Genomic DNA, 15590 nt, shown 5'->3' with positions numbered 1-15590 from the left:
TCATGTGTGAATGAGTACACGTTTGCCTTTCGTTGCTTGTTCACTTGCCATCTTTGAAAAAGAAAGGTTAGAGCTAAATGTAGTTCCAACATAAGAAAAACTTTTAACAACTTCAATTGGGGTACCATCAAAATTCCATTTTTCATGACGTGATAGGCAACCGCCATGTTTAAAAACCATGATTTTAGTCTTATCTTTATTGACCTGAACACTCATATCGTCACAGAAATTCTTTAACGTATCTAGTTGCCTTTGTAGCCCTACTACAGTGTCAGCTGATAAAGCTAAATCATCAGCAAACAACAAACATTTTACTTCATATGTGTCTGGAAATAGCTGTATTCCATGAGTGGATGAACTTTCGTAGAGTTTTACAAGCTCATTTATGAAAATTACGAAAAAAATTGGCGACCCCAAACAGCCTTGTTTGAGGCCCACTGGGCAGTTGAATGGTTCCGATAAACCATCAGTTGTTCTAACTTGGGCTTTAACAGACTTATACATCCCATACATAGCCTGCAGCAGTTTGCCACTAAACCCATTATTAGTACAGGCAGCCCACAATTTATCACGTCTGATTAAGTCAAAACATTTCTTAAAGTCTACGAATGCCACATATAGCCGACCACCTAATCTATAACTATCAGTCTGGCTTTAGAAAAGATCACTCCTGTGAAACTGCCTTACTTTCAATAGTAGATAGGTGGATAAATGCTATTAATGATGGAAAAGTTGTTGGAACACTGTTTCTCGACCTTTCAAAGGCGTTCGACCTAGTATATCACTCTATTCTTATCCAGAAACTACAAACCCTTAATATCAGCAATAAAACAATACTGTGGTTTAAGTCCTACCTACAGGATAGGCTTCAAAAGGTATCTATATCTGGGAAACTATCAGAACCAGGACATATAAAATCAGGAGTTCCCCAAGGATCTGTTCTTGGTCCACTTTTATTTCTTATATATATAAATGATCTTCCAAATGAACTAAAGGAAATTTTTACAGATATATTTGCTGATGATACAACTATTTCTGCAGTTGGAACAACTTATCTGGAAGTACAAACTAAATTACAAACTGCATTAGATAATGTAAGTTTTTGGTGTCAAATGAACGCTATGTCACTAAATGCAGAGAAATCAAAGGCAATGGCAATTTATCCATCAAACAAAACAGACTCCAAATTATTAAACATGCTACATTTAGACAATAATTTAATAGAATGTTCCAACTCTGAAAAACTTCTAGGTGTCCATGTTGACAGCAAATTAAACTGGAAAAACCATATTAATCATGTGTTAAAAAAGTGCAATTCCAAATTATACCTACTGCAAAGAATTAAATATTTCATAGACATTCCCATTAGAAAACTATTTTTTAACTCCTACATACTACCTCACTTAGACTATTGTTGCTCTATCTGGGGAAATTGTAATTTGGAGCAAATACAATCCATAGTTCGATTTCAAAAACGAGCAGCTAGGATTATACTAGATCAACCATATGATGCCCCGTCTGAAAATCTATTCATTTTATTAAACTGGATGAAATTCCCAGACCGAGTCAGATATAAACAAGCAATTATGGTATATAAGTCAATCAACAATATTTGCCCAGAGTACTTAAAACAAAAATTTACCTTCAACCATACTATTCATTCTCGCACCCTACGTTCAACAGATTCAAAACTTAACATATACCAACCAAAACCAAAAGTAGAATTTTTCAGAAAAAGTTTTAACTATTTAGGATCAAAAATTTGGAATGAAATACCAATCAGCATACGCTCTGCACAATCACTTCAAAACTTTAAACATAAATACATAGAAAATTGGAAAAAGACAAATCAAATATAAAATTATAAGAAATACACTGCTCTAATTGAAATATTGTTATTGTCAAAGGTTTATTTGTAATTTTGAAATGCCTTGTTCACTGTATATATTTTTGTGCACTTTATATAATCATTATCATTATTGTCTATTTGCAATATCAAAATAATTATGTTAATGTTATTGCATAATTTTTCATGTTATTCACAACTGTATGATTGTAAATATGTGCAATTTATGAGGCCCACAGGGTAGATTGCCTTTGATGCAACTGTGTAGCCTCTTGAAATAAAGACTTTATTATTATTATTATTATTAGTAAAGACTTTATAAATCTAAATTGGAATATCTCTTAAATAAAATATCAAAAATCATGACGGAGTATCCGTGCATTGTGTGTACATTAGAATGTGCTGATGATACAATTCAGTGTTCAAATTGTAAGAACTGGTTGCATCGTACTTGTACAAATTTAAGTGACATTAAGTCCTGGTCGGATAGAAATTTAGTATATCTATGTAAGTGCTGTGCATTCCGTGGATCGGATTATGATGCTGAGGGTGCTCTTACGAGGTAAGTACAAGTTTTATTATACTCTTGGTGAATGTCTTACCACTAGAAAATGTGAAGTAAATTTAATAATAATAACTTGTAAATTATTTCTTGAACCTTTTTACTTTGCATAAAAGCTTAGTACATCATTTGGAGGCATGTTAATGCATGATATAGTGGCAAGACAATCGTTATGACTTATCATATATGAATGTAGAAATTTATAATCAACATTATTTTCTTGGTGAAGAAACCCAAGACGGGATAAATATCAATGCATAAATATATTATAGATGACCGCATAAGTAAGTTCGAGTGTGTCTTAAGATGTCATTTATGCTCATCAGGCTATAGTCCAGCCCATGCTCGAACTTATATACTACAACACAATATATTATGTATTGATATTTACCCGTGTAATAAACAAGGCGTGAATTGTGCGGTGATTGATTTCAATATCATACTTATTTTTCAATTATGTATGTATATATGTTTGCTAAGTTCTGTTTTATATCTGTTTATTTTGTTCTTAGTAATTAGTTTCGTTTATTTTTATTTATTGCACTGTTTATTGTCAAAAATAAAAAAACATCACTGAAACAATTATTGTTCTTCTCTTCCTGCTATTTTGAATCATCTTGTCTTCCATATAGCCTACAACAAATAAATTTATTAATATATTAGACAAGGTACATACATTCCAGTTGAGGTGCTTACCAATGATTCTGCTCTTTCTTTTTTGCATGTTTAATTTAACATTTGCTTTGATAAAGGTATAGTTCCTATCTTTGGACGGAATCAAATGTAAAATTGTCAGATGAACAGAATGGATTCAGAAAAGGTCGTAGTACCATAGATCATATTTTGTCTCTTAATAACATTATTGATACAAGAAAGAAAAATAAATTGTCAACATTTTGTGCCTTCATCGATTTAAAGAAAGCTTATGATACTATAAATAGAAATATACTTTGGAAAAGATTGTATGATATTGGTGTATGTGGTAAGATGTTATCTGCTGTTCAATCTTTGTATGTATCTGTGATGTCATGTGTTCGAGTTAATTCATTTAAAACAGAGTGGTTTGACGTGAAATGTGGTTTACGTCAAGGATGCATTTTATCTCCCTTGCTTTTTAATTTATTCATCAATGATTTAACATTATTTATTAAATCTTTTGATCTGGGTATAAATATTGGTAATGAAAAACTTTGTATCATGTTATACGCTGATGATATCGTTATATTAGCTGATAATGCTCAAGATCTACAGATATTGTTAAATGCCTTAAATGACTGGTGTTCGTTGAATGATATGACCGTTAACCCTATAAAAAGTAATGTAATTCACTTCCGCCCGAAAGCTGTTCAACGTACGAGTGTTGCCTTTAAATGTGGTAATAATGTATTGAACATAGTTGATAGATATACTTATTTAGGTGTCATATTACACGAGCATCTCGATTATTCAGTAACTGTTAAAGCTGTTGCTCAGAGTGCTAGTCGCGCATTGGGTCTTTTAATTGCAAAATGCAAAGGCTTAGGTGGTGTTCCATTTGAAGTTTATTCTAAATTGTATGACTCTGTTGTTTGGCCTGTAATAAGTTATAGTGCACCTCTATGGGGTTCTCGGTCTTATTCGTGTATTAATGCGGTTCACAACAGAGCTCAACGCTTTTTTCTAGGTGTCGGAAAGTACACTCCTAATGATGGTGTTTCAGGTGACATGGGTTGGATTCCTCCGTCAGTTAGGCAGTGGAAATCAGTTTCTCTGTATTGGTCACGCTTATCTCATATGAACACAGAGAGAGTCAATAAACGAATAGCACTCTGGGTAGCGTCAAAGTCCAATCGTTTGTGTAGAAATTGGCCATTTTTGATTAAGCAATTTTTCGATGACAATCATTTGAACACGTATGATAATATCTTACAGCCCTTGCCAACATCTTTTGTACAGAAAGTCAGTAGTATTGTCTATAATAAGTACATTACCAACTGGAAAGACAGAATTAATAGAAATACGGGTCCTTCTAGACGAGGCGGTAATAAACTCCGGTTGTATAAATGCGTTAAATATGAATATGTCACTGAGCAATATTGCAAATTGATTCTTCCGCCTAGACACAGGTCCGCATTTTGTAAGTTCCGGTGTGGGGTTGCTCCCATTAGAATTGAAACTGGCAGATACGAAGGTTTGCCAATTAATGAAAGAATTTGTCCATTTTGTGAAACTACAGAAAATGAATATCATGTATTGTTTCACTGTCCAGTGTACTGTGATATAAGAGAAAAATTGTTTAATCGTGCAATAGATCATAATGACTTATTTTTAACACTATCTGATGCCAATAAATTTGATTTTTTGTTTTCCAACCCAGATATGATAAGAATCTGTGCCAAAACCTGCTATCTTATATTACACAGACGGGTAGTTTTAATTTGTAAATAATCTTTCTTAATTAGATTGTATGTATAATTGCATATACTTTTCCTACTTAAACTGATTCTAATGTGTCTTCGCTTATGCGTTTATTTTTTTTTTTTTATTATTATTTATTTATTTTAATTATTATTATTAATTTTTATAAATTCATTTAGCCTAGTCCTTTAGTTCATTTAGTTTTTATCATTTATTGTTGTGTTCCTTTCAAATGATTTCATATAATGTGTATATGATGTTTGTACAGTCTCTTATAACTCCACTATGGAGTGGCAATATACTTTTTATTATGACTGTATATATATATGTATATATTGATTGTAACTTGTATGAATGTATATTGATGAGACTTTAATAAATAATAAATAAATAAATAAATAATACATTTTAAATATTTATATACCATCGGTATGTCTGAGGTAAGAAGACCACTGCTTTTCGGTGATGTATTACTATTACTTCACAGGACCGGAAAGCAATAATGGAATGTGCAGGACCGGAAAGCACTCGATATATCTATTTTAATATCTATTTTAAACTTTTTTATTCGTAATATTAATTATAAAAAAATAATGTCTGGGAGATTTTTTCCTAATAAATCTCTTGGTAACGTTTTCAATTCAATACAATGAAGGTTGTACGTTTTTTTATGGAAAATTCGAGTGCTATTCGGTACATATACTTAACAAAACCGGAAAGCATTCTCAATTTATTTAACATTCCTAAATAATCGTTATAATAATCATATTATAATTATAAAAACATGTTGTCTGGAAGATTTTGATATAATAAATCGATTGGTAACACTTTCAAATCAATAAAATAAAGTTTTCATGTATTACTTTGATAAACTATATTGCTATTCGGTAAAGTACATGTACCTTAGCAGGACCGGAAAGCACTCGGTATATCTTATTTTCCTAATCAAACGTAATAATAATCATATCATAATTATAAAAACATGTTGTCTGAAAAATTTTGATATAATATATCGATTGGTAACATTTTCAAACCAATGAAATAAAGTATCCATGTATAACTTTTATTAAATAAAGAAAATAGATTATGCAAATGCTGTTCAATGGGAGTTTTAGAATCTGAATATCACTTTCTTCTTGTATGTCCGTTATACAGAGGTCTAAGAATGAAATACTTTAAAAGATATTTTTGCAGATGGCCAACACTGAAGAAATTTGAAATTTTAATGTCGACAAATGTTAAAAGTAATGTTACCAACTTAGCAAAATATATTTACTTTGCATCAAAGTTACGAAATGACAGGTTATCAAATTTATGATGTGTTAATTGTTGTTATATACTAAATTTCAAATTAAGTCTCGTACATTATTTTTACATTTTTTTTTTATCGATGAGTAATTAAAATGTCAGCCAAATACGTCATTATGACTGTTTTATTTTTTTTCTATGAACAATTGAAAATGAAGTCTCGTACGTTATTGTAATTGTAAATTTCCAACAGTATTCATATACCCTGTGTAAACCATTTCTCATGTATTTATGTTGTTGTTATTGCTATAAACTTTGTAAGTTTAAAGCGGAATAAAGTATATTGTATTGTATAACTTTTATAAACAATATTGCTATCCGGTAATGTACATGTATCTTAGCAGGACCGGAAAGCACACGATATATCTATTTTCCTAAATACTCGTAATAATTATCAATATATTTTTATAAAAAATGACTTGTCTGTAAGATTTTGATCTAATAAATCGATTGGTAACACTTTCAAACCAATAAAATAAAATTTTCATGTATAACTTTGATAAACAATATTGCTATCCGGTAATGTACATGTATCTTAGCAGGACCGGAAAGCACACGATATATCTATTTTCCTAAATACTCGTAATAATTATCAATATATTTTTATAAAAAATGACTTGTCTGTAAGATTTTGATCTAATAAATCGATTGGTAACACTTTCAAACGAATAAAATAAAATTTTCATGTATAACTTTGATAAACAATATTGCTATCCGGTTATGTACATGTATCTTAACAGGACCGGAAAGCACTCGATATATCTATTTTCCTAAATTATTAAATTAATACTCGTAATAATTATCAATATATAAATATAAAAATGACTTTTCTGAAATATTTTAATCTAATAAATCGAACGTTAACACTTTCAAACCGATTAATTAACGTTTTCATATGTTTTTATGAGAAATTTGAGTGCTTTCCGGTTTTTCGGTGCTATCCGGTGCTTTCCGGTTTTTCTATGCACTTTTTTCTGGGTACGTTACGATACCGAAATCAACTTGATTTCGGTAAAGTTACCGAAATCAACTTTTCATTACCGAAATCAACTCGTAAAAACCAACCTAGTTAAAATATTGCTATTATTTCTTCATTATTTGAAGAAAAATAGTAAAATAGACTTTCAGTTAAAAAATCTATTGAAAATATTTTATTTTAATGATGTTATTAACAAAAATGTAATTATTGAGTTACTTCCCTTTGTTCTAAACAACCCGTTATGTGTTTAGCATTACCGAAATCAACTCGTAAAAACCAACCTAGTTAAAATATTGCTATTATTTCTTCATTATTTGAAGAAAAATAGTAAAATAGACTTTCAGTTAAAAAATCTATTGAAAATATTTTATTTTAATGATGTTATTAACAAAAATGTAATTATTGAGTTACTTCCCTTTGTTCTAAACAACCCGTTATGTGTTTAGCATTACCGAAATCAACTCGTAAAAACCAACCTAGTTAAAATATTGCTATTATTTTTTCATTATTTGATGAAAAATAGTGAAATAGACTTTCAGTTAAAAAATCTATTGAAAATATTTTATTTTAATGATGTTATTAACAAAAATGTAATTATTGAGTTACTAGCCTTTGTTCTACTTTATCGAAACATTTCTCATAGTCAATAAAGACACAGTAAAGTTTTTCACCCGAATCAAGGACTTATGATATTACAGTGTGAAGAATGAAAATACAATCTATTACAGATTTTCCTTTTTGGAAACCAAACTGATTATTACAAATTTTTTCATTATTTTCTACCCATTTAGTAAGTCTATTCAGTAGAATTTGAGAATAAATTTTTGCCAATATGTTTACTAGAGTAATTCCACGATAATTTTGTGTATCGTTTATATCTCCTTTTTTAAATATTGGTGTTATTATACCTTCTCCCCAAATCAACGGATATTCTTCATTATTGATAAGCCTATTAAAAAGTTTTAACAGAAATTCTGATATAATATCATACGATGATTGAAGAATTTCACTTGTAAGTTCGTCCTTTCCAGGGGATCTATTTTTATTTTGTGAGAAAACTGCGTCTCGAAGTTCGGGTTCAGTTATATTTTTATCGAGTTCCCGGTTATAGATGTTTTCATCGAAAATTGAATTAGTATCATCGTTCGAATACTCTTCGCCGAATAAAGATTTAAAGTAATTATAAAACTGATCTACGGTCAAGGTCTCGCTGTTTTCAGTTTTTGTTTTGTAGCTGTTTTTGATGTTTTGCCAAAATTTTCTAGGCTGTGATTTAGCTAAATTATTTATCCTTTTACCCTCATTAATTGTAAATTTTCGTCTCGCCTTTGATTTAACTCTATTATAGGTAGTACGCATTTTTACATAAGTCTTACGCGTTTCCTCGGTTTTTTGTCTATTAAAAATATTTCTCGCAATTTTAAATTGTTTTTTATATATTATATAGGGATGGTCGCTATACGTCATTTTATATTAAACTGTAATGTATTTTTTGTCTTAATGGAGACAAGCAGCTTTATTTTCATGCAAAATAATTATGTCTAATTATGTTGTTTGGATACTTTAAAGTTTCCATTCGCCGATGTATATATTAAAGGATTGCGGTTAACGAGTATGTTAATTATGTCAACTAACACCTCCATTGTCCGAGCACGTGTATGCTTGCTCCTTATTAGTAAAGGTGTTATGATGAATGGCTACCGCTACGTCTTTTTATTTTAATCAAATCATAATCATTGGATTTAAATTAAATTCTGTGATCGGTATTGCAACACATTAATAACAAGGGAAGTAATCATGATATAATATACATATCCGTCTATAACATCATCATTTTTTATAATTAAATATTATTTTCCTATGTTTATGGTTCAGTTTGAATGATTTTATATTAATTAATTAAACAAGATCTATGAAAATGTTTAGTTTAACTTTTACAAGCCGATTTCGGTATGGTAACATATATTTCGGTTCGTGACAAATCAGGGAAGTAATCTTGAAATATAGGTATTTGTTTCTAATTTCATAATTATTAATTATTTCGAACTGATTTTTTGCATGAATGTCAAACTAAACCTATTGTAATAGATTATAATGAAAAAATATAATAGAACGCTTAATTGTGATTTTATAAGTCGATTTCGGTATTGTAACATATATTTCGGTTCGTGACAAATCAGGGAATAATCTTGATATTTAGTTATTTGTTTCTAATATCATTATTAATGATTATTTCGAACTGATTTTTTGCATGAAAGTCAAACTTAACCTATTGTAATATATAATAATGAAAAAAATATAATAAAACGCTTAATTGTGATTTTATAAGTTGATTTCGGTAATGAAAAGTTGATTTCGGTAACTTTACCGAAATCAAGTTGATTTCGGTATCGTAACGTACCGCTTTCTTCTTAAATGTTTCCACTCCTTTTTGTTGTCAGTAAAGTCGGAAACTAAATTAATCATGAGTCTAGCTAATAATTTAACATAAATTGAAATTGTTAGCATCATAATATGCCTCTTAATTATTTCCAGGTTTGTTAATGTATGTTTTTCGTCAACAACATAATCTTTGCAGTAATGAATACAACTGAAATACATTCAGTGAATTAGTTAATTTGCCTCACAAAAACTACACTTCTTCACAAAAAAATGAGAAAAATATGTGGAGGTAATGATTATGATATGTGTCGAAGGACATTTTGTCAGATCATAGTTTATGGGAAGATCTTTACCTTTTCCAATTCAATTTCTTCAAACAAATACACCCTGGTTTTATTTCAGGTGTGAATGCAGAAACTACATACTCATGAATTGGCTCCTCGTCTCCCACTGGTCCATTTTGCTGAAGAAATTCGTAAAATGACACTTCAATAACATCCCTATTTAAACAGTTCCCCACAAATCCTGGATGTTGGGTTATACAGCAAAAACCGTCAAGCTTTTCAGAAAGCTCTCCAAACTCCATGCAGCATTTACTCTCAATACCGGTTGGCATGGCGCTGCAATATTTCCTACATACATTTGTGAATAACCATTAATGGGATATTAATTACAAAACACAAGTGTCAGTTAGCCAACATTGCAGAATTTATTTAAACAGGAAATTAATTTGAATTTAAAACTAATAAAACAATAAATAATGTAAATAAATAGAATTTTTAACATTTAACAGAATAAAAAAGAAAAACAAACATAAATACAAAAGCTGTGACAGGAAACAGCATGCTCTACTTATTAGAATACAAAAGCTGGGACAGGAATTAAGTACTGGTAAAGGAAGTCAAAACTATAAAGAAAAAATCCATTATGATATATATTTCTGAATAAGTATCTAGAAAGCACTAAAATGTTCTATATTTTTGCACCATATAATATGGCTGTAACCATGTCAATAAAAGTTAAACAAACATTTCTATGCACTTATAGAAAAAACAACTTGAAATCTGAGAAAAATACAGTTACAAAATTATGAGCAAAAAGTATTATAAAGTAAAGTTCATAGAGGACATCTTTCTTGAACAGATGTTAGAGTTATGAATCTTGTCAAACATGATGTATGAAATGACAAAGAACAATTACTTTAAAGGCACATTATGTCCCAGAAACAAATAAATTTGAAAGGTCAAATCTGAATTTTACAATCTTATAATCTCTAAATAAAAGTTAAAGGGGATGTCATATGTGTATTTCCTGAAGAATGTAGTGATAATGAGATTATTTTGTAATAAATAAGTAGCAAAATGTTAACAAATACTAATTCTCTATAACTGTATTCATTGTCATAAAACAAATGATAAAAAGATGGTACAGGTATGTGAATGAATAACTTTTTTGATACTATAAAAGAATACAACAATTTTAAAAAAGCTTTCAAGAAATAAAAAGCATTTTGAGGCATAATGGGCCTTTAAGTGTATAGTAGATATAATTTATATAAAAAGATAATTCTTAAAAAAACTAACTATTTATAAATAAATAAATATAAATGTTCAAAACTTAATACAGGAGAATACAAAAGCTAGCATAATAAATCTTGTCCCCTGTAATAAAGATGTTTATAGTAAACATATTACTGTACATAGCCTGACTGGGCTCAACATTGTGCAGAAACAGAAGTTGACACTAAAAGTCTTTTCATTAACCTGTACTTTTATGCTTGTTCAATGCTGAAATAGAAAAATATAAAATATATGAAAAACCTAGACATTGATTATATTCTATTTTTAATTCAACAGCTGATACATGTCGTTTGCATTGTGACGATTTCATCTATTGTATTCCATGCAATTAAGTAAGTTATATTTTTTCATTAATTATTTATTTTTTATAAACATGATCTACATATAGGTCTACTTATTTTAACCATACAATTGCAAAATTTAACGACACTTCCGGGTGACATGGTATGAAATGACTCTGGTGATAAGCAGACACTAGTTCTGAATAAAAAAGACTAAAAAAAAAAAAAATTAAAATGCAATATGCACAAAGAATAACACAATTGATTAACGAATATGAAATTTGGATGATTAACCTATTATAGCCGGCCTCGCTATAAAACAGTAATTAATATATCGCCAGTTAACATATAGATTTAAACAAAATATGATTGAACAAGATCAAAAAGGAAAGGCGGCGTTCAATGAACGCAATGAACCTTATGTCACCGCTAGTATGGGTACCCTGTCACATTGATCTTGTCGGAAATGAACCTGCTGATAAATGCGCAAAAAGTGCAAGCATTGATGGCACATCATCACATCAGACGAAGCACTTCGTATAAAAAGTGATAGAAAAAAAAAAAGGGTTAGGGGAACAAACCCGGGGTTAAAATAAATGTAAAAAATAAACAAAATACCCCCAAAAAATGTTCAATCCCCCTTAATCGAAAAAAATTAAAAAATCCCCTTTAAAAATTCCCATTTAAAATTTTTAAGGGGCCGCTAATTTTCGCCGAAAAAAATTTGCCCCGATGTTTTGAACCAAAAACTTTTTTGAATACGTTTTATTCAGTATATTGCGGGGGGTGTCTTCCTTTAAACCCCAAAACATTAAAATTTGGGAAATTTTTAGTTTTTCAAGGGGAATAAAAAATACTCTTGGATCCCCTTTTGGAAATAAGTTTTTTGAATTTTCGCCATGTGATTAATAAAATTTAAAAAAAGATATAAAATTTTAAAATATTAATTTTTGATTTTTTAAAAGGGTTTTTAAAAAAATTTTAATAAAGGCCTAAAAGGGAATAAAAATTGGCCAGGGATTGTGGTGAAAAATTGAAAAAAAAGTTTACAAATATTTTAAATTAATGGTGGAGGGAAGGGGAAAAATTGAGGTTCCCTTAGAGCCCAATAAATGACTTTCGTTTATAACTTTTGAAAAAAACGGGAATTTCTACAAAAATTTATAAATTTTAAAATGAATATTTTAAAGAAGGGAAGGGGCATAAAATTTTAAAAAAATAAAAACAAAAAACAAAAAAACTTTAGGGGGTATTTTTAAATTAAAAAAAATTTCCTTTAAAATTTTTAAAAAGTTTGGAATGATTTTGGGTTTATGAAAAAAGGGATTGGGTAAAAAATTAAACCCCGAAAAAATTGGGAAATTAAAACAATTTAAACACTTTGACTAAAAGGCCCCTCATTTTTGGAAAAAATTTTTAAAAATTGGTCAAAAAGGTTAATTTCAAAATTTTAAAATTTTGTTTGCGGGTTTTGTTGAAAAAACTGGGGTCACACGCCCAAAATAAAATGGTATTGAGTCTGCAAAAATTCGGGTGAGATAAGTAAAAGGCCATTTGAGAACTTATTTTTTTGCAGTTTTGGGTAAAAATATGTATTTACAATTTAGTTTTTAGAAATTTGAAAACCTTTTGCAACTCACCGTTTTCAAAAATGCTGAAAATATTTTAAAACCCAAATTTTGAATAAAGGACCAAAAAAGGTAATTTTATACGGGAAAAAAATTTTTTAAATATTTTAATTTTTGTGAATTTTTGGTACGTAAATTTGGTTTTAATTTTTGGGCCTGAACGAAATAAAAGTTTTTAAATTTGTTTCCCAATGTCATTTTATTTTCCCCCGTTTTTTAATTGTTTTTTCTTTTATTTTTCTTTTATTTGGGAAAAACTTTTTCCAAATTTTTGGTTTTTATTTTTAAAATTTTGGGGGGAAAAATTTAAATTTTCAAGTCACTTTTTATTTTTGGGTTTTGGGAAAACTTTTAATCTTTGTTTTTATGGCAAGTTAAAAATAGTGGGGGGCCCCACCCGCTCAGCCGTAAAAAAATATATATTTGATATGAAAATTTAAATAAAACGTCAAAAAAACTCAATGAAAATATTTTAAATTTTCAAGCCCCGATTTTAAAGAAAAAGGGCCCCAAAGCCTAGAGGGGGAAGTCGGTTAATATAAAAAGGAAAACCCTAAAAGCGAGCCGATTTACTTTTAACGTAAAAATGGATGAAAAAAAATCGCTCTTTTTTTTTTTTAAAAATTGCAGTGACGATTTGGTGTAACGTAAATGTACTGGGGTTAAATTTAGGGGTTTCCCCCCTGTCTTTTAAATGAATAATGAGTTTTAAAAACCCAATTGAAAAAATTTTTGTTTTTTATTTTTTTTTCACTCTATAATTTTTCAAGCGAAATTAAGATTATTAAAAGTGAAATAAATGTAAAACTTAAAACGTTTGCGACATTAAAATAGCGTACTTGATTTGATTGTTTTGCACGTGCTGTTTGGCGCTACATTGTGCCGTCACGTAAACAATACTTTAAACGTCTGTACAGCGTTAACGACTGAATAAAAGATACTGGTGTTCGGATTCATTTTCTTAGTGAGACCATTTTCTTTCATTCTAGATAGTTTTCACAACAAAATTCGACAAAAAATTGTTTTTATTTATCAGATTTTTCAAACAAAATGGCGACTTTAAGTTTCATTTTACATTTTCCGTTTTAAAACTGTCATTCGATATTTTATACACAGCTTCCGTTATTCTGGTTCCTTGTCCAATTATGGTCTCCATAGACGTGCACGGGTGACCAGTCTACACATCCGTTTTCAGTCAGAATTCCTCAGTTTTTATCGTTATCTTTAAATTTGAAAAGTTGGGATGTGTCCAATTCGGTACTTCGGACGAAAGTTTTCAAAACCATCACTTAGCAGGTACTCGCGTTACCGTAAAGCTCGCTTTGGAGCAATTCGATTTCAAATTGTTTATTCATGAAATCATTTTTTTTGTGTTCAAAATGTTACATCAACCACTGTAAATTTTGCTGTAAATTACAAAGTTGTAAGTTTTGTTTTCATAATACTTGATGAAATAACTGGTGGAAAAGGATCTTATGATAAACAATAAATTTAATTAGTCCCATATAGGTTTAACCAGAGGGGACTTTAGGTTTACCCTCCGTCTGTCTGTCTGTCTGTCTGTCTCAAAACTGGATCCCGGGATAAAGCAAAAAGTACTGAAAACATTTTTATGAAACTTGATATATGGATAGATGGCAGTATGGAGATTATGCATGTTTTTTTCTTTTCTTCCTATGTTGAAAATTCTGTTTTCTATGGCAACAAATAGTCTGAAAATATGGCAAATTTAACACATAAACTGGATCCAGTGATTACTCAAAAAGTACTGAAAATATTTTTATGAAACTTGAAATATGGGTAGATGGCAGTCTGGAGATTATGCACATCTTTTTCTTTTCTTCCTATGTTGAAAATTCTGGTTGCTATGGCAACAAATAGACTGATTTTCAAGATTTCTGATTTGAATTTTTAAGCTTTTTCACCTTAAGTTCTTGATTTCTTAAGGTGTTTACTTCAAATTTTAAATATAAGATAAGATAAGATAAGATAAGTAAATTTTATTATAGTGACATTGTGTTATGTACATACATAATAACGATACATTTTTATTTTTACAACACCCGGCCACGTTGGGCCTACAAGTCACTTAATTATTTAATCATTTTCAAAAATATACAATTTATAACATAATTTAGATATTAACTAATTATATACATGCACGAACAAATAGTGATTTAAATGTTCTTGGACATAATAACATCTGCATTATAAGAGAAATAGGAAGTATACAAGTTTACTTTTTTCCAATTACTTTCGGTATCAAATCACATATATGATACATATACAGTTGTCATTCATGTACATATCATTAGAGCAAATACATTTACAACATTTTTTAATTAATTTCTGTACAGAGACATCCTTCTTCTGTTCATAGCTTCAACTAAAAATTTAGCCACATGCACATAATGATAATTGACAGCATATACTAACTTATTTACTTCAGACATATGTTCAAAATCAGGATTTCTATCTTTACATTTTGATAAAAGGTTCTCTCGTAAGTCATTATATTTAATGCAGTTTAAAAGAAAATGAGTCTCATCTTCTACAACATTAACTGGACAAAAATGACAAAATCTTTCGTTTACATTTAAACCGACATATCTTCCCGTTTCTATCTT

At 29.4% G+C, this 15590-nt stretch overlaps 1 protein-coding gene across 1 annotated transcript; it reads right to left on the bottom strand.

Moving 5' to 3' along the window:
- Window positions 1-504, bottom strand: LOC132729462 (uncharacterized). The gene has a single exon (XM_060715232.1). It carries the CDS (start codon window positions 502-504, stop codon window positions 1-3), a length of 504 nt encoding a protein of 167 aa, XP_060571215.1.
- Between the last annotated feature and the right edge of the window lie 15086 nt (window positions 505-15590).

The sequence above is a fragment of the Ruditapes philippinarum genome, unplaced genomic scaffold, assembly GCF_026571515.1.
Source record: "Ruditapes philippinarum isolate M1 unplaced genomic scaffold, ASM2657151v2 ctg12992_1_1_1_1, whole genome shotgun sequence".
Lineage (NCBI taxonomy): Eukaryota > Metazoa > Mollusca > Bivalvia > Venerida > Veneridae > Ruditapes > Ruditapes philippinarum.
The sequence above is the reverse complement of the archived record's forward strand: the minus strand, read 5'-3'. Positions and strand labels throughout refer to the sequence as shown.